Raw genomic sequence first — 20,028 nt, 5'->3', positions numbered from 1 at the left:
CTAGTTAAAATTGTCTCATATTCCATGCAGCGAAAATATTTTGAACGTTTTCAACTTATTACATCCAGCATTGAATATCTTACTGAATTTCATATAATGCCTACTAATGTAGTTATGCAATTATTTTTGACCTCCAACCACTATTTCATCACTTTTCACCAATACGTGGTCGTATAAATTTTTTTGACAAAAGGTTTAAGGTAATATTAAGACGATTTTTAATAAATAACAAATCTGATACCTAATTTTTTTTTAATTTCAACCCTTGTTTTTTCGGTAATATTTTGTTTCATCGAAAATTGTTTCTACCAAAGGTTTTAGATAAAGTTTAGGAGTTTTACAATTAGTTATAATGGATTTGATAGTATGTATGTGTGTATATATATATATATATATATATATATATTAAAAACAGTAATGCCATTTTTTTCTACCCTTATTTCTACTCTTTGCAATAATGGTTTGTATTATAAAATTTACCTTAGACAAAAATTTTCAACAATATTTAAAATGTTAAACAAAAATAAACATCAACTCGATAGACCACATGGTTTGAAAGTTTTATTTATTTGCTTTTTTCAACCCTTTTCACTATGATTAAAAATTGTTTCAGACAAAAGTTTTAGGTAAAAATAAGGATTTACAAACAATTTGAAATAATTTGATGGTGTGCCTACGAAGGGTGTTAGGATTTTTTTTTGTGCTCCAACCCTTGTTTTATTATCAGCCACTTGCAGTTATGGTTGGTCGTATCAAAAATTAATTCAGACAAAATATTTTGGTATTACTCCTGCGAGTTCTAATACTTTCAAACGGATATTATATTCATATTATGGTAGTTACAGCGGTGTTTCTGTTTTTCAAAAAACTTCCCCATTTCTACCTGTTTGGTCGGATATTGCACATTAACGAACTCGACCGAGATTTACCACTACTAGATTTTATGCATCAGTGTAGAAGTGATTTGTGAAAAATTAGGGCAGTTATGGGGTCTAAAATTTTTAGTTAACGATTGTTTTGGGGTCTATGGATCATGAAACGAAAAACTATGTAAACATTTTTGGAAGTCACACCTTGGTAACGGCTACAATATGTAGTATGTATGTATGTATGTATGTATGTATGTGTGTGTATATATATATATATATATATAATAAATTAACATGTTCATTTGTACTGTAAAGTTGCTCGGCAATGCAGTAAAATTAACGGACGGTTGTGGTAGAGTATACATACACTGAAAAAAGCTATGGCATATTAACCAAACCATAGTGGTTGTACTTTTAATTTTGTAATAGAATTTTCACTCGAGCACAAGAGTAGAAGTACATAACATAAATGTATGTATAAAATAACACTAGCTTCTGTTCCGACATGTTTTTTTTTGCGTACATATCCACACAATTTTTTACAGTGTAGGACAAGGCTAAAACAGCGTAGTTGTGCTGGAGTTAGTAGAGGGGGGCTCCAATCAGGCAGCCGACAGCGCACGTCCTGTTGCGTTGGCCTGACACGGCTTGACGCAGCTTTTGATTAGGTCACAGCGCGCGCTTCCGTAGAAAGCGCCAGACTGCGCGCTGACGGAGCGAGGCGGGAAATGTTGGCCCCGGTGAAAGTTGGTTCAGCCAGAGAAGTTCCGTACTCTCTTAGCCAGTGTCTGCCTTTATTTCTCTCCGTAGACAACTGGTCCAGGGCTGATTTTCAACAAACACGTCTTTATAATATATTATACAGTCTTGGTATACTGACAATAATTGCATATCCAAGGTTAAAGTAGATTTAATTTACATTGCACTTTTTAAACATTTGTATAGGCTTGAGTTATTCGAAAAGTCATTTTACAGTTTGCTGGTTCAGTAAATGAAAGATGTCTATTTTGTAAACCGTATGACCGTGTTAAGGTTCCATTTGCACTAGCTCATTGAATACGTAAATCAGAAATTTCTAAAGATGGCGTGGGTAAAAGCTGTGTGTTTTTGAAGTAGGTGTATCCTGTTCATCAGTGTTGTAAGGAAAGTCTATATGTGAAAACTCTCAGAATTTATTATTTCGTCGCATTCTAAATTTATATATATATATATATATATATATATATATATATATATATATATATATATATATAGTGTCTCTAAAACAGCGTGCAATCCTATCAATGACAATTTTTTTTGTAAGGCACGAAGAAATTAACCAATCTCGTTTGATAAGCTCTTAAATACATTTTTTTAGGTCTGTATTTACTCGCAAACATACACATTTGTTAAACTTGCCGGGAAATAATTTTTTTCTAAGTCAAAGTATTTAGTTTTGGGCCTCAGAAACGTTGTCATGGAGAATTCCCCCCCCCCCCCCCCCCCAAGTCTGAAAAAATGTTGCAGTCCAATGCCAATAAATTTTATTATCTTTGAAAGATTTGTGCAATGGGAGTCCATGACTTGATGTAGGCTTTTGGACATACGCCATTGCTTAGCGTATGTCCAAAAGCCTACATCAAGCCAATAAATTTTGTTACAGCGACAAAACAAATTTTGTGATGTGTATGTTATTGTTGTTAAAACAGCTTTCTCCCCCTCGCTAATTGCTGGGTGAAGAGTACTGAATAGTGCAGTAGTCTTATGCATGTAATATTGAATCGCGTGTCGTTGCGAGGTGATACCCGCTCGGATTTATCAGAGGCTTATCTGCTGCCAACCCTACAACCACACATCCACCACAAGGTGTTGCGTGGAAACGCGCGGAAGTTGTCAACACTGCTTGCTCGTGCCTCATTCTCTAGGCTTCAAGTATCCACGTGTACTTTCCCACTAGTACGTGCCGCTCGCACGCCGATCAACTGCGATCGTTTCCTTGATAGAACATGACCTATCTTCTTTTTTTATCGCAGTTTTAGTTACGCGTGCGCGATGCTACTGTTTCAGAAAGGAACTACCTTTATTCGTGGCTGACAACAGCACTACTACAACAGTCCGACCTTTGAATATATATACTGTATAGAAGTCGCCAGTCCAGGTTAAAAATTCTAATACGGTTTTGAGGTAGTTGGTTAATTCACCGCCTCAATCGCCACCATCTCTAGGGCATCGACTTGTGGTGGTCCCTAGCGGACAAGTGTCCAACTCTTCAGACACCCCTTCCCCCTCCTGTTGAACGACGTTGAGCTGCAGTGAATGATGGATGAGGGGTGCGGGGAATGACAGCGGGCGACAGTGCTGCGCTCTAACGTATAAATAACAACTAAGACGATACAGGGCGTTACGGCAGAGCACTGCAGCGGTGAAGTTCCCAAGCTGCTCATTATACGCTTCTGAAAAAGTAGAGTAAATCCTATCCACTCGCGACTTCTATACAGTATATATATTCAAAGGTCCGACCCTGTGTGCGTTCCATGTCCTTATCCTGTTGTGAATGACGTAACATTGTCACACGAAAAACTGACCTGTCTACAGTTGTGATGTCCGAGTCTACTGATTTCTAAAGTAGTCACCAGAGTAAAGTTTTTATACACCATGAAATTTTTTTTTATTCCTCTCCTGAGCAAAACAAAAATTAAAAAAAACTCGAGTACTTTTTAAATGAGTCATAGGGGTGAATGAATGTCTTCAGTGTCTTTCTTCCAGCGTCCAGACGGCACCCTTAATATTGCCGAGATCACAAGTCTATATAATGATTTTACTTATTTTTTAAAGCATTTTAAAGATTTGGCTGCCCCCCCCCCCCCTTTTTTTTTACCAGAGTTATTGGCAAACAAATTTATGTAAGTTTTTGTTAACCGCAGAAGCGAAATAGTTTCGATAGTTATTCGCAGGAATTCAGTGTTTAAGCTGTTAGGAGGGAAAAGGGGGGAAAAAAAGGGGGGCGGGGAATCTGCCTGCTGTTTGCTTTCGAAAGCTTTCCTTTTGTTGGCGGGAATGATAGATTTTGGCCGCTCCCCCCTTGTTTCAGTGGTATCATAAATTGAAACTAGGCAATATTTACACATCATAACTAAAATATATGAATATAGGTATGCAATTATTAAAAAAAACTAATTTATCGTTAATAGAACCATTAAATTAATGCACTATCGCTTAAATTCACGCTAGTATCAAATGACTAAAGCGATTAAGGGGATTAAAAACAAAATATGATTGAACTCCTTTCGTAGTTATGAGCATTAAAATGTATCACATATAAATAAGGTAAAATGATCATCACATCCATTGTATCGGTTTTGCTATATTAAGTCGGAATGAAATACAAACTACCACAAAAAACGGTCAAAGGAATCGTGGGTCCGCAGACAGTAAAGACAGTCTTTCATGTTACCATTCGTCGGTTCTTGAAACCTTCACGGTAAGAAATGCTCAGTAACGTTCGCAACATTTGATAGAAGTTAGTAGTAATGCGTGCGATGCCTTCGGTATGGCGGCCGTGAAGTTGATTGCGCAGCGCGCGCGTGGCCCACCCCATCTCAAGTCCGCGCCTGTCCCGCTGTTGACCGTCGACGTGACTCACGCTTTACGACCCGGATGCCCGCGACTGTTTACCGCCCCTCGTCCGTCCGCAGACGTGCACGCCGCCCGGGCAGGAAATAGACCGCGTGTTGATGCCTCCGCCGCACCCCGTCTGGGCTCCGCAGGGAAGCACAGGGTGTCCACAGTTAGTACTTTCGTACTAGATCTAGTACTCTTATAAGTTTTTTTAGTGGTCTAGTACATTTCCTCTCAGATCTAGTACTTTTTTCTTTAATATAATAATATTACAGTAACTACAATATGTTTTATTATTAAGAGTAATAATTTTTTAAACTATGGAATGTATGTGTGTGTGTGTGGTGTGATATTTAAGTTAGAGCGTTGCAATGTCATAATAACTTCCTAAATAATTGTTAAACCATAACAAATTATAATTTAGTACTTTTTTTTTCAAATCTAGTACTTTTTTCTCGCCTAAGTTGGTACAAAATATTTTTTCCTTGTGGACACCCTGGGGAAGCATACAGCTTGCTAGTTCTAGGGTGCGATGGTTCTAGGTTACGATTTTCGTATGTGACGTTTTTGTAAGGTTCTCCGCATGACGTTGAGTTGTGGGACATCATGTAGGCCTGTGCCAGCCTTGCAAAGCAAAGCAAACATATATTATGTTTTGAACGTAATTTTTCGCTATGGAACATTTTCTACATAGTTCGTAATGGTTTCAGCTCTTTAATTAGTGTATAATTAAACTGTACCTTGGAACTGCATCGACGGAACGGAAATAATTGTGGGCTTCCGGTGCAGTAATGGTCTTCCACGCAACTCGCGGCCGATTGCCAACTTCTGAGAAGTGAAAATGTCAAGCTCTGAGAGTTGTTTCCCGACCTTGTGGCGCACCGCAGAACCCACTTTCGCAAACGGCGATAAAGATTTCCCACGTTTACTGTCGAGTCGCTGCCTATCCTTGGGACTGGCTGGGGCGAGGTTGTCCCCAGCAGAAGGGCAAGATGGTCATTGGGTACGTACAGTTGTGGGGAGTGGTCGGGGAGATTGGTTGTCGGGTGGGAGGGGGTAAGCAAAGTATTTAGGCACTTGTAACACTTTTATACAACAAAAATTCACTTAACGAGGCCGTGCTTGATGCTTTGAATATATATACTGTATAGAAGTCGCCAGCCCAGGTTAAAATTTCTAATACGGTTTTGAGGTAGTTGGTTAATTCACCGCCGCAATCGCCACCATCTCTAGGGCATCGACTCGTGGTGGTCCCTGGCGGACAAGTGTCGAACTCTTCAAACACCCCTTCCCCCTCCTGTTGAACGACGTTGAGCTGCAGTGAATGATGGATGAGGGGTGCGGGGAATGACAGCGGGCGACAGTGCTGCGCTCTAACGTGTAAATAACAACTAAGACGATACAGGGCGTTACGACAGCGCACTGCAGCGGTGAAGTTCCCAATATGCTCATCATACGCTTCTGAAAAACGTAGAGTAAATCCTATCCACTCGCGACTTCTATACAGTATATATATTCAAAGCTTGATGTAATGTTATATTTGTCCAACGTAATTAAAAAAAAAAGAAAGAAAAAATGTTCGTCAGTGCCTGGTTTGTGATGTGTTCGACATATTTTTGTAGATATTTGTTTCGCTGATTTTATTTTTAACCCGGGGATACATGAATTTATCTTACAGTGGTCATGCATGCATTGCTACATGGATACTGCACGAAACCTCTCTCTGTCCAGCTTATGGGTTATAATGTTAGTGGCAAACCCAAAGCGTTGGCTGACAACAGTGTTTGCATTGTGGAAAAAGTTATGAATGACTGTATTGTGTGGAAATCTGTGCCTAATTCATACTTACTAACCACCACCAGGCGTTAACAAGTACCATTCTTTAAATGTTTATGGCGGAACACATTGTTCGTAACGAAGTTAGAAAGTGACTTCAACTACGCCAAAACAAGCAGTCTTATGACAATTTCTAACTCCATGCTTTTGACGGATGGATAGACGAAAATATAGGCTGTCTATAAAAGAATATCCCATTTTGAATGGTGTTTTATAACGGTTTAATTTAGCCTATTTACAACAAATCATACATCAAATTGAAGGTAAACTAATCCATTTTTCTTTTTTACAAATGTTCATTATTTACATCTTTGGTTAACAAGTCCGAAGTAATGGAAGCAATAGCCTCTTCAATTCTGTGTCTCAACTCTGGCAATCATTATGTAGCGGCGGTACGATGACACAAGGAAAAAAATCGCATGGCTTTGTCAGTGTACGTGGAGGTTAGCGAAAAAAGAGCTCTGTCGTCTCGATCATTACGACCAATCCAACGGTCAGGGACTTCGACGTTCAGCCACTCTCGTACAAAGAGATTACAATGGTGAGGGGCTCCATCCTGTTGCCAAATAAAGTTTTTAGTTTAACTCTCTACTTATTGGGGAAAGAGCCATTCGTTAGCGCTGCAAGCGAGAAAGCAAAAAAACAAAACAAAAAACAGTACCCGCGCATGCGCGTATTTAAAACTGTTTGTGTTTCAGTTACTCTTTGTGACCATGAACCAACACTATACAATGTTTACAGTTGATACCATTAGATGTTTCCTTAATTATTTTAAAATACTTTTGAAAACATTTTAAAGATTGATTTTAAATCGCTGGTTTTCACAGAAGTGTTTTTAATTACACATGGCAACTCAGAAAATTTTGAAATAAACACGAGAGTGAAAAAAATATTTAGTTCAATGAGTTATAAGTGCATAGCTTACATCTAATTATAACAGAGGAATTTTCCCCAAAATTTATTTTTTCTCAGTTGTTGGCAGCATTTATAAGGGAAAATATTATGACCTTCGGGCGAACAGAGTATTGTAAATCGCTCGGCGGATGACGGGCGGACGCAACGGGCTATTATAATTGATTCCGGTTTCACTTAGCGGGTTGTGGCGTTCACGCGAAGTTAGTGTGTGACGTGTCGAGCACTTTCTCTGGCACCAGCCTGTGTGGGCCACTTCTCATCAGGGTCGACTAGACGCGGCGGCCTCTGGGAGCCCGCGGAACGCTCCAGATGGACCGAAAGGTCCATGACAAAGCGCTCCGGGGGGGAGGGGGTATCGTGGCCGCGCTAATACTCCCAGGTATGCGCTGCGTGAATGGACCGCGCCCGACCAGGGGGTCAACCGTCAGCCGACCAGCCAGCAGGCCCTGCCTCCGGAATACTTGAAACAATAGACTAACTTTTGCATACACCAAAGTCTAAATTAAAACATTCGCTAAGGTTTATATGTCAAACTGTGAAGTGATATCATGCGTTACGTAGCTTGTAATAAAAAAAATTCTGGGTGTTTACGATTTTAGAGTTTATTTTTTAATGTCGAAGATAACAAACATTTAATTGTTTAGTTATGATAATTTAAACTTGTGAAAACTTACCTTCACGGATAGCAAATAAGAATGAGATTTAGTGAGAATTTGGTTTATGTAACAACTCCTCACCTAACCCACCTTTTACTTTGACAACAGCAAAAAAAGAAAACAAATATTTTATGAAGTCCGACTCTGCAGTGACGGTTACATAAATATTTTTTTCAGGGAGGGGTGGAGGATTAAAAAAAATTAGTAAAATTTGAACACTTGTTTAAAAAACACTGACATTACTGACATACTGACCTACAGAAATGATACCGCCTTCACTGGTAATTTGCGAATTTCCCTATAGATGGTAGGTTTCCCCTTCTGGATGGCACCGTACTGCGCCTCCTCCCTCGTTCCACTCGACGAGTCGTGGCGCAGCCGTGACGCGAATCGCGAGAGAGAGGGGCGTGCACAATCGCTGGCCGCCTGGCTTTCCAACTCCTCCCTCCCGACGTTGCTGTTGTTCGCTGCGCCGTGGCGGTCGCTTGTTTCGCAACGCCAAGCGGCGGACGAGCCCCAGCCCTGGTGCGTGTCGCAATCCCGGGATGAGCCGTCTCTCCATCACCAGTCTCCCTCCAGTGGCGGATACACCTTTGAATATATATACTGTATAAAAGTCGCGAGTGGATAGGATTTACTCTACGTTTTTCAGAAGCGTATGATGAGCAGCTTGGGAACTTCACCGCTGCAGTGCGCTGCCGTAGCGCCCTGTATCGTCTTAGTTGTTATTTACCCGTTAGGGCGCAGCACTGTCGCACGCTGTCATTCCCCGCACCCTTCACCTATCATTCACTGCAGCTCACGGTCGTTCAACGGGAGGGGGAAGGGGTGTTTGAAGAGTTCGACACTTGCCCGCTAGGGACCACCAACAAGTCGATGCTCTACAGATGGTGGCGATTGCGGCGGTGAATTAACCAACTACCTCAAAACCGTATTAGAAATTTTAACCTGGACTGGCGACTTCTATACAGTATATATATTCAAAGGATACACAGTCGGTAGCTAACTGCTCCCTGGTGATGGCGAGTAGTATGTAAAAGTATGTTCTGGCACAGGCGCCAGGCGGAGGAGCGAGGAGCCGAACCGCCATCTTGGATTATGACGTCACGGCGGCCATATTGGACTCAAAAATGACTCAAAATGACTCAAAAGATTACCGTTTTGAGGAAAACCTCGTTTTCTTCCTCAAAAATTAAAAAAAATTAGGATTTCGAAAAACCTCAAGTCTTTTGCCTAAAAAAGATCACAAAATCCTAGAAGAGGCTTAAGCATCCATGTCTACAGCCTCCGATAAGCCTCTTTTAGGATTATGACGTCACCGTTGCAATTTCCCCGCGAACATTATTAAGGATACAATCATTGTTTATGGAAGGGTTTTGAAAAAAAAAGTGTATGTTACACCTTCTTGGTGTAGTAAAAGACTAACTTAAAATTTGCTTGCAGATAATTAATAGAAACAAAATAATAAAATAACTGGAGTGATGATTATAAATTAGGTTGGTAAAGTATTAAATGTAATCAAATAAAAAAAAATACTCCGTATTCGGTATTAATATAAGCACGTTTATAATTATTTAATTTAGTAAAATAATTTATATACATTTTAATTATTAAATAAAAAATTTTGTAACTTAAAATGAAAGTAAATTATACCTACAGTAACATAACTTAACAAACACTCCAGTGAAAACGGCCCAGTGGACAACCTTCCACAGACACTCCCTGCCAGCGACAGTAAAATATTACAAGCTCTCTCTCTCTCTCTCTCTCTCCCCCCCCCCCCCCCCACCAAGGATCAACGTCCATTGCAGCGCTAGTGACGTTTTCGGCGACATCATAACCCTCCAACTTTATTTGATAAACCATTTTGGAAGGCGTCGGAAGAGAGAGGTTGACAGTGTAGTCCTCCAACATGCCCTGAAGGAGTCCAGAGCGGCGCCGGGCCGCGGGGGCAGGCAGCGTGTGTGCACTCGGGGCAGGCGACTCGAACGGCGCGCGGACTCAGCTGAACGAGCAGGAAGGACGTCCTGTAGCGTGTGCGAGTGTCTGCAGGTGCTGGCCGACGTAGAAGAAACGGGAAGGCGTGAAACGTGTGCTTAGCAAAATATGATTGTTGTATTGTAGGTAATGGTTTGGTTTTGTGCCCGTCGTGGTTTAACACGTTTGGAAAAAATGGCGAAATTTTTATTTCACGATTTAGAAAGTTAGTAGAGCGTAACTTAGTTTTATTTCCCTTCAAAATATTGGAATGTTGGAGTTGTTAATTTTCTGACACCGGTAACTCTGCTGAATTTTATTGGCTGGACACAAGAGTAATTAAAATAACTACAATTCTTTTTGCAAACTTGTGAACCAGCGTATTTGTAAGAACGTGATAAGTATGTGTTTACCGTCACTCGGTTATGCACAAGATGCTTTAGGAGACATCTTAAGGGACCCTTTAGTCAAATGGATCCTTAAAAAAAGTGAATATCAAAAGGATGTCGGCCATTGTTGTTGGCCTTCCGACAAATTACAAGGATTGCAGACGCAACTCAAGGACGAGTCACTGGCGGCCTTCAGCGCATCCTTGCGACCTCGAGGGGCTTGTTGCGCTGTCTTTCGCTGCGGACGTGACCGTGGTCTGTAGTTGAACCAGCCGACAGCTGTCCACTTTTCCTGTGTGATTATTCTTGCGAATTTATCTTCGCGGAACTATTACGCGTACACGCACGCGACGAATCCGTAACTATTGTGTGGCATCAGCCTTTTTGCGGCGGGGGAATGGATGTTGCCCTCCTGGGTCCTTGTATAGACAATGGCGGGCTCGGTTTCGAGTTTTGGGGAAGGCTGATGACCGAAGGGTTTTGGCTGGTGTGCCGCTTTTACGCATTTATAATTTCTGTATTTTAAATCACAGTATGGTAGCACTAAAGGTAAAATGATACTTTACAATAGAATGGAAACTACCTCGAAGACCAGGTGCGGACTGGAGTAGATGAGTGTATGTCAACTCTTGGTCTTGCATTAGTTCTAGAAGAGGGTTATGGAGGGTGTTGGCCCCCATGACCCCCTCTACACCAGAGGCCATATCGACGCCCAAAGTATGCCATTCTCCTCTTCGATCCGCGATCCCGTGGTCTTCATTCCGCTGAACGTGCGTCGCGCCAAACACATTCTTGGACTGGAGGAGTGTCTCTCGCCTGAACCGTTCTTCAATCCGCGGCAACGGCAGCAGCAGGCGAGGCGGGCTCGTCGCAACAATGGCGCATCGCCGGGGTCTCGGGACCACAGTGTTTCCCATCGCGGGCGGCCGCAAATACCCCTCGCCAGCTCGCGTGTACGGTAGTTGAGTCTCCCCGTCTCGCCAGAGGCCGGTAGCTCCTCCATAAACAAGGCGGGTGCGACTCATACACTGTGTTTGGCGCTACATGTGACGTTATCTGTTGGGTGGGCCAATAACTACTAGCAAAAAGGGAAACTCTGGCGGAAGGTTAACTTACTGATTGTTTAACTACTTGACGACGTAATGCTCGGTAGAAGACAAGTGCAAAAATATTAATACTGGTTTTGCGATAAAAATATTTTTTTCCCTCCTCTATATAAATGAGAAGGAGATGCAGTGTTTCTGGTATGCCACACCATAAAATATGTGGCTACCAAAATAAAGTGAACTAATTTTTAAATGGTTTGATTGCCTGATAATAGATTATGCATTAATTTGAGGCGCGCGCTACGTGTCAGCTTATGGACGCTTGAAAGACAATATTAGCTTTATATTTTTATAATAATTTTTATTTTGGTTAGATTTGATTGATTTTAATATTATAATTTTAGTGTTTGTGTTTGTAACGTATGGTTAAGTTGGTAACTTGCACTTGTAGATAGTGTTTAATATTTGTTGTGTATAATATTTTTACATTTGCTTTTTTTTTAGTTTCAAATAAAACGACATTAATTTTATTTCTTTATTAATATTTAAGTGTTTTAAGAGACTCTCGTGTGTGTCCCGCCGGTGTGCTTATTGTAGCGACGTGTTGAAAGAAGTTCCGCTGCTGACCGCTAGGGAGTGTGGTGTGTTGTCGCAGTGTGTCGCATGGCGCTCCGCGAAACAAATTTTAAGTTGTCTCCCGGACTTCACCTGGTGTGTTAGTCGGAGGACGCAGTCGACCTTATAATGAATCGATTCTGAGGAAAATAAATGTGTGCCGCGATAACTATCGATTGCGCTCGATGATCGGTGTCACTGCGCGTGCCTGGTGCAGGTTAATGAAGAACCTGCGTTTTTAGAAAGAGCCCGCTGGCTTGTTTAAGGGCTGGTCCCCTCGAGTCGTCACGCCGATGTGCTTGTAAATGAAACAGGTCTAGCATATGCCACTGAAGCTAATTGGGCTACAACTAACTTCATACCAAAATATTCTTCCTTTAAAAAAATATATAATTTATATAAAGGCGTTTTCAGAACAATTTTTAGGCGTTAGATGCCTGGTAAAGATCCTTGAAAGCATCCAAGGGCCTTACGCAACACTTCTATCTTTTTTTCTCCATCTAATATGGTTACCGCTTAGATTTCATAGTTGTCCTAAACAGTTTATAGTTGTCGCTAACACGGATACATGCACTGCCCGTGATTATATTGCACGGATCCAATTGCTGAAACCTGATGATCGTGTCTTCAATGAGGCAGTGCATGCAGTTGGCGCTATTTTTGCTGTCATGCATGTTACCGCTCAGATTTCATAGTTGTCCTAAACGGTATATAGTTGTCGCTGACACGGATACATGCACTGCCCGTGATTATATTGCACGGATCCAATTGCTGAAACCTGATCGTGTCTTCAATGAGACAGTGCAAGCAGTTGGCGCTATTTTTGCTGTCATGCATGTTACCGCTCAGATTTCATAGTTGTCCTAAACGGTATATAGTTGTCGCTGACACGGATACATGCACTGCCCGTGATTATATTGCACGGATCCAATTGCTGAAACCTGATCGTGTCTTCAATGAGACAGTGCAAGCAGTTGGCGCTATTTTTGCTGTCATGCATGTTACCGCTCAGATTTCATAGTTGTCCTAAACGGTATATAGTTGTCGCTGACACGGATACATGCACTGCCCGTGATTATATTGCACGGATCCAATTGCTGAAACCTGATCGTGTCTTCAATGAGACAGTGCAAGCAGTTGGCGCTATTTTTGCTGTCATGCATGTTACCGCTCAGATTTCATAGTTGTCCTAAACGGTATATAGTTGTCGCTGACACGGATACATGCACTGCCCGTGATTATATTGCACGGATCCAATTGCTGAAACCTGATGATAGTGTCTTCAATGAGGCAGTGCAAGCAGTTGGCGCTATGTTTGCTGTCAAGCATGTTACCGCACAGATTTTTATTAGTTGTCCTAAACGGTATATAGTTGTCGCTAACACGGATACATGCACTGCCCGTGATTATATTGCACGGATCCAATTGCTGAAACCTGATCGTGTCTTCAATGAGACAGTGCAAGCAGTTGGCGCTATTTTTGCTGTCATGCATGTTACCGCTTAGATTTCATAGTTGTCCTAAACGGTATATAGTTGTCGCTAACACGGATACATGCACTGCCCGTGATTATATTGCACGGATCCAATTGCTGAAACCTGATGATTGTGTCTTCAATGAGACAGTGCAAGCAGTTGGCACAATTATTGCTGTCATGCATGTTACCGCTCAGATTTTTATTAGTTGTCCTAAACAGTATATAGTTGTCGCTAACACGGATACATGCACTGCCCGTGATTATATTGCACGGATCCAATTGCTGAAACCTGATGATTGTGTCTTCAATGAGGCAGTGCAAGCAGTTGGCGCCATTATTGCTGTCATGCATGTTACCGCTTAGATTTCATAGTTGTCCTAAACAGTATATAGTTGTCGCTAACACGGATACATGCACTGCCCGTGATTATATTGCACGGATCCAATTGCTGAAACCTGATGATTGTGTCTTCAATGAGGCAGTGCAAGCAGTTGGCACAATTATTGCTGTCATGCATGTTACCGCTCAGATTTTTATTAGTTGTCCTAAACAGTATATAGTTGTCGCTAACACGGATACATGCACTGCCCGTAATTATATTGCACGGATCCTTTTTCTGAAACCTGATTATCGTGTCTTCAATGAGGCAGTGCAAGCAGTTGGCGCTATTTTTGCTGTCATGCATGTTACCGCTCAGATTTCTTAGTTGTCCTAAACAGTATATAGTTGTCGCTGACACGGATACATGCACTGCCCGTGATTATATTGCACGGATCCAATTGCTGAAACCTGATGATTGTGTCTTCAATGAGGCAGTGCAAGCAGTTGGCACTATTATTGCTGTCATGCATGTTACCGCTCAGATTTTTATTAGTGTCGCTAACACGGATACATGCACTGCCCGTGATTATATTGCACGGATCCAATTGCTGAAACCTGATGATTGTGTCTTCAATGAGGCAGTGCAAGCAGTTGGCGCCATTATTGCTGTCATGCATGTTACCGCTTAGATTTCATAGTTGTCCTAAACAGTATATAGTTGTCGCTAACACGGATACATGCACTGCCCGTGATTATATTGCACGGATCCAATTGCTGAAACCTGATGATTGTGTCTTCAATGAGGCAGTGCAAGCAGTTGGCGCTATTTTTGCTGTCATGCATGTTACCGCTCAGATTTCATAGTTGTCCTAAACGGTATATAGTTGTCGCTGACACGGATACATGCACTGCCCGTGATTATATTGCACGGATCCAATTGCTGAAACCTGATCGTGTCTTCAATGAGACAGTGCAAGCAGTTGGCGCTATTTTTGCTGTCATGCATGTTACCGCTCAGATTTCATAGTTGTCCTAAACGGTATATAGTTGTCGCTGACACGGATACATGCACTGCCCGTGATTATATTGCACGGATCCAATTGCTGAAACCTGATCGTGTCTTCAATGAGACAGTGCAAGCAGTTGGCGCTATTTTTGCTGTCATGCATGTTACCGCTCAGATTTCATAGTTGTCCTAAACGGTATATAGTTGTCGCTGACACGGATACATGCACTGCCCGTGATTATATTGCACGGATCCAATTGCTGAAACCTGATGATTGTGTCTTCAATGAGGCAGTGCAAGCAGTTGGCACAATTATTGCTGTCATGCATGTTACCGTTCAGATTTTTATTAGTTGTCCTATACAGTATATAGTTGTCGCTAACACGGATACATGCACTGCCCGTAATTATATTGCACGAATCCTTTTTCTGAAACCTGATTATCGTGTCTTCAATGAGGCAGTGCAAGCAGTTGGCGCTATTTTTGCTGTCATGCATGTTACCGCTCAGATTTCTTAGTTGTCCTAAACAGTATATAGTTGTCGCTGACACGGATACATGCACTGCCCGTGATTATATTGCACGGATCCAATTGCTGAAACCTGATGATTGTGTCTTCAATGAGGCAGTGCAAGCAGTTGGCACTATTATTGCTGTCATGCATGTTACCGCTCAGATTTTTATTAGTTGTCCTAAACAGTATATAGTTGTCGCTAACACGGATACATGCACTGCCCGTGATTATATTGCACGGATCCAATTGCTGAAACCTGATGATTGTGTCTTCAATGAGGCAGTGCAAGCAGTTGGCGCCATTATTGCTGTCATGCATGTTACCGCTTAGATTTCATAGTTGTCCTAAACAGTATATAGTTGTCGCTAACACGGATACATGCACTGCCCGTGATTATATTGCACGGATCCAATTGCTGAAACCTGATGATCGTGTCTTCAATGAGGCAGTGCAAGCAGTTGGCACAATTATTGCTGTCATGCATGTTACCGCTCAGATTTTTATTAGTTGTCCTAAACAGTATATAGTTGTCGCTAACACGGATACATGCACTGCCCGTAATTATATTGCACGGATCCTTTTTCTGAAACCTGATTATCGTGTCTTCAATGAGCCAGTGCAAGCAGTTGGCGCCATTATTGCTGTCATGCATGTTACCGCTTAGATTTCATAGTTGTCCTAAACAGTATATAGTTGTCGCTAACACGGATACATGCACTGCCCGTGATTATATTGCACGGATCCAATTGCTGAAACCTGATGATTGTGTCTTCAATGAGGCAGTGCAAGCAGTTGGCACTATTATTGCTGTCATGCATGTTACCGCTCAGATTTTTATTAGTTGTCCTAAACAGTATATAGTTGTCGCTAACACGGATACATGCACTGCCCGTGATTATATTGCACGGATCCTTTTTCTGAAACCTGATTATCGTGTCTTCAATGAGCCAGTGCAAGCAGTTGGCGCTATTTTTGCTGTCATGCATGTTACCGCTCAGATTTCTTAGTTGTCCTAAACAGTATATAGTTGTCGCTGACACGGATACATGCACTGCCCGTGATTATATTGCACGGATCCAATTGCTGAAACCTGATGATTGTGTCTTCAATGAGGCAGTGCAAGCAGTTGGCACTATTATTGCTGTCATGCATATTACTGTAGTCTAATGACAGCATTTTAATTTTGTATTTATTCATCATAGCATTAAATAATGTTATCGGCACTAATTATTGACTAAATTCAATGTTTACACTCTGCTATTTATTTAAACATTTCCAGAGTTATTCCATGCGTAATCAGCAGCCTTTAAAATATGTCCAAACTTAAGTTAAATAATAATTATGGAAGTAGCTAAACAACCAAACAAACTTCAAAACCTTATGTGATAATATTTGACAAGCAAAAACCTGGCTGACATTTGGAGGTTATAAATACATCCGTTCGTCCTTCAAAAAGCATGAAGTTAAGCTGGACTCAACAATGATCCTTCGCGTCATGACCGCTAAGGCCCGTCTACAATAAATTGCAATGTCCTGAACTGTGTTCGACGGACACTGATCACTGATTGGCCCACGCGACCCTCTGACGTCATGCGTGGTGTGGGCGATGGTACGAATACATTGGTCTACTTGAACGTTTTGTCCTAATCTCTGCCCTTTGGTTTGGTAGCATAGAAGAATGAACACTCGTGATATTTGCTGTTAACGGTTCCCGTTTCAAAAGGTAAACAAAAAATAACGGACATTTATTAGAGTTTACTTTTGCCTTGCAGAATAACTAAATATTTCAAAAATTTCACAAGTTAACTAAAATTTCAAAGTTTAGCTGCGTACATATTTACAAAGCATGAAAATAGTAAACAAAAACAATAGACATTCGATAATTTTGGCGTTCTATATTTACTGCGCCCTGGTGACTACTTTAGATATCAGTAGATAATGACACGGACCGTCCACAGGTTCGGACTATTGTAGACGGGCCACTATCCATCCGCCCCTCAACAAGCCGAGCTATTTACAATGATCCTCACTACCGTCTTAATATGCCAACTTTTAGGTTTAAATTTTTGGAAACATTTCTCTTGTAAAGGTTTACAAGTCTGACTATTATGTACGCTAGGCACACACTCTAAATCAAATATTTATTTAATTACAATTTCGAGTCACCGTAGATTTTTAATAATTTTCGTATCTCAAGTAAGTTAGTCACAATAGGGGAAGCATCTAAACAAATAAACAATAAAAAAAAATTGGTTGTCAGTAAAGTCGGTTTACGGACGATGATTTAACGTGACGTCATAAAAAAAACATTGATGAAATGATTGCATACTTTTATGAATAAAATTGAATAATTTTTATTGAATTATAACTATTTTGTATGGATACAAAGGAGGAGTGAAATGAAATTTACAGTTAAAATGATTAATTTACTTTTATTTGCACTCAATAATTGAATTATGTTTTACTATAACGAAGTGATTATTTTAACTATAACTTTTATACATGTTTGCTATTTAACTTCTTCCAATCTGTGTTATTCTGTTAAGGATAGGTCGATTATAGGAAAAGTAGGAAACGAATGGGGGTGTTTCAAGTTTAATGTGCCTCGAAAACGTCAAATCGATGGTTGTTCCAATCGAGTGGAAGAGAGATAGATACGACGCAAGCGTACAATGAACGTAACGGGACACAGCGCAACGGGACAATGTGCGTAACGGGAAACTTTTTCGTGCGTGCAGCCGGCGTCCATTGATTTATTAGACGTTGTCACGTCAAAAAAATTACTATAAAGGCTGTGCTGTTCAGACATTTTTGAGGTTATAATTCCATCCGTTCGAAAGTTAATGCTTCGCAAGGTTTTTAACGCTCGGACGGAATTTTTCGGGCCATCTGATTGGCCGCATGTCACAAGGTTTTAACGGACCGCCGCATGTCACGTGATCGCCGTACAGGACGGATGTAAGTTAAGCGGGCATGGTTGTTGGGCGCAGGTGACGTGACGGAGGCTGCAGACGTGGGAGTTGCCCTCCTGTTCGGCGACCGGCTGCGAGGAGGCTCGGGCGCTGGCATGGTGCTCCTGGCGGGAAGCTGGGGCATGGGAGATGACGCCCTCGAGCAGAGCAACCACCACCACCACCACAACCACCACAACCACCACAACCACCACGCCGCCGCCTGCTGCTGCGACCTGGCGTCGGGCCGCCGGCTGTGCGCGGACCGCGACCACGAGGTAGCGCTCTTCCCTCTCAACAACCAGGTATGTGCCCCGCGCGGCTGCCAGCTGCTCCAGCCAATACTTCCATCCCGGACCTTGTGCAGCATGTCCGTACAAGAACTGCCCCAGTTTCATTTAGACTACTAGCAAGGTGAACCAACATGCTCAACGTGTGCACCTTCAGTTATACGGCACACATCCAACCTCAAGTCCGATTCTTCACACACTTTGTTAACAAGTCCGGAGTAATGGTAGCAACAGCCTCTTCAATTCTGTGTCTCAACTATGGAAAAGGAAAAAAAAAATTCATGGCGTTATGTCAGGTGAACGAGGAAACCAGCGAAAAAAGAGCTCTGTGGTCTCGAATCGCCTACACCATCGGTGGATGTTTTTGCCACATGGGTGATCGTGATTAAACTTTAAACAAAGCGCATGTTGAACTGGAATTAGAGATTCACTCTTCGCAATTTTCATAACACGCTCAGGAGTTGTCATATTGCGTAGGTGGTGCTGCAAGCGCGAAAACAAGAAAGCAGTATTCATGCATATGCTTATCTAAAACTGTTTTAAGTTTCTCTTTATTTGGGACCTTGAGCCAGCACTCTTATATGCTTACAGTTGATACTATTAAAATTTATAACTGGGACATTCTTTTATGGACATACTGTATTTATAGACACATAAGGCCTTAATGTTAACAGAGTTAGTGACTTTTTGTCTAAAACAAATTCCCCATTTCTACCCTTTTGAGCATATTTTTCCCATTAATGAACGAAATCAAGATTTGTAGAATTAATTTGTGAAAAAATGTTTTGAAATCTAGGGATCATGAAATAAAAAAAACTATGTACAAATTTTCCTTAAGTTTCACCATGGTTACGACTGAAATATGTAGTCTTTCCTTCCTTAGAAATCTTCATTAAAAGAAATTTGTGTAGCACCAGAATAGTCTTGATCAGTTAACTATTTCAATAGTTTCATTATAACATTCAGCTGTCAGAAGTCGGAATGTTCCTTGCAGAACCTGTCAGTTTTTTTCCTTACTTTCAACATTTAAATTACTGTTACAAGAAAAAATAAACAAAATGGAATATAATTATTTATGATTATTCAGTGCATTCCAACAAATATGAACATGTAAAAATACATGATTAGTACTGTGTTTCAGTTTCTCATCTGCATTGTTTTTGGGGACAGTAGCACATTAACTGCACTGAAGTAGTAAGCATTACAGTTAATCTTAGTGTTTTAGAATAGTCATATTAACTGGAATGTGCTGTAACTGGTTTTCAAACATCAGTATTAATATCAACCTTGTTTAGAACCAAATTGTGTGATTTTTAGTTTGTTTAGTGTATATTTATATTTAATCTGCTTCTATCAACATTTGGAAAAGACCTAGAAAATATTTTTATCCATAATAGATTAAATTTTCTAAAATAATTTGTGTGGAATTTGGGGTAATGTTTGTGAACTTTATTAAAATGTCTAAATGTGTAACTCAAAAGTTACATTGTCTATATAGTTGGCAAGTCAAGAGTTTATGTGCTTAAATTTTGATTTTAAAGAAGTTTGCAAAATTTTTGGTGTTTGGAGA

At 40.9% G+C, this 20,028-nt stretch overlaps 1 protein-coding gene across 2 annotated transcripts in view; it reads left to right on the top strand.

Annotated features, from left to right (window-relative positions):
* LOC134539707 (inositol hexakisphosphate kinase 1-like) overlaps positions 1–20,028 on the top strand; it is a 60,503-nt gene that overhangs the window by 12,666 nt on the left and 27,809 nt on the right. For both annotated transcript variants that reach the window (XM_063381928.1, XM_063381929.1), the window contains exon 2: positions 18,208–18,473. In XM_063381928.1, the coding sequence (XP_063237998.1) occupies positions 18,285–18,473 (189 nt within the window). In that variant the 5' untranslated portion in view covers positions 18,208–18,284. The remainder of the gene's footprint in view (positions 1–18,207; positions 18,474–20,028) is intronic.

The sequence above is a fragment of the Bacillus rossius genome, chromosome 15 (assembly GCF_032445375.1).
Source record: "Bacillus rossius redtenbacheri isolate Brsri chromosome 15, Brsri_v3, whole genome shotgun sequence".
Classification (NCBI taxonomy): Eukaryota; Metazoa; Arthropoda; class Insecta; order Phasmatodea; family Bacillidae; genus Bacillus; species Bacillus rossius.
This window is presented reverse-complemented; position numbering and strand designations above follow the sequence as displayed.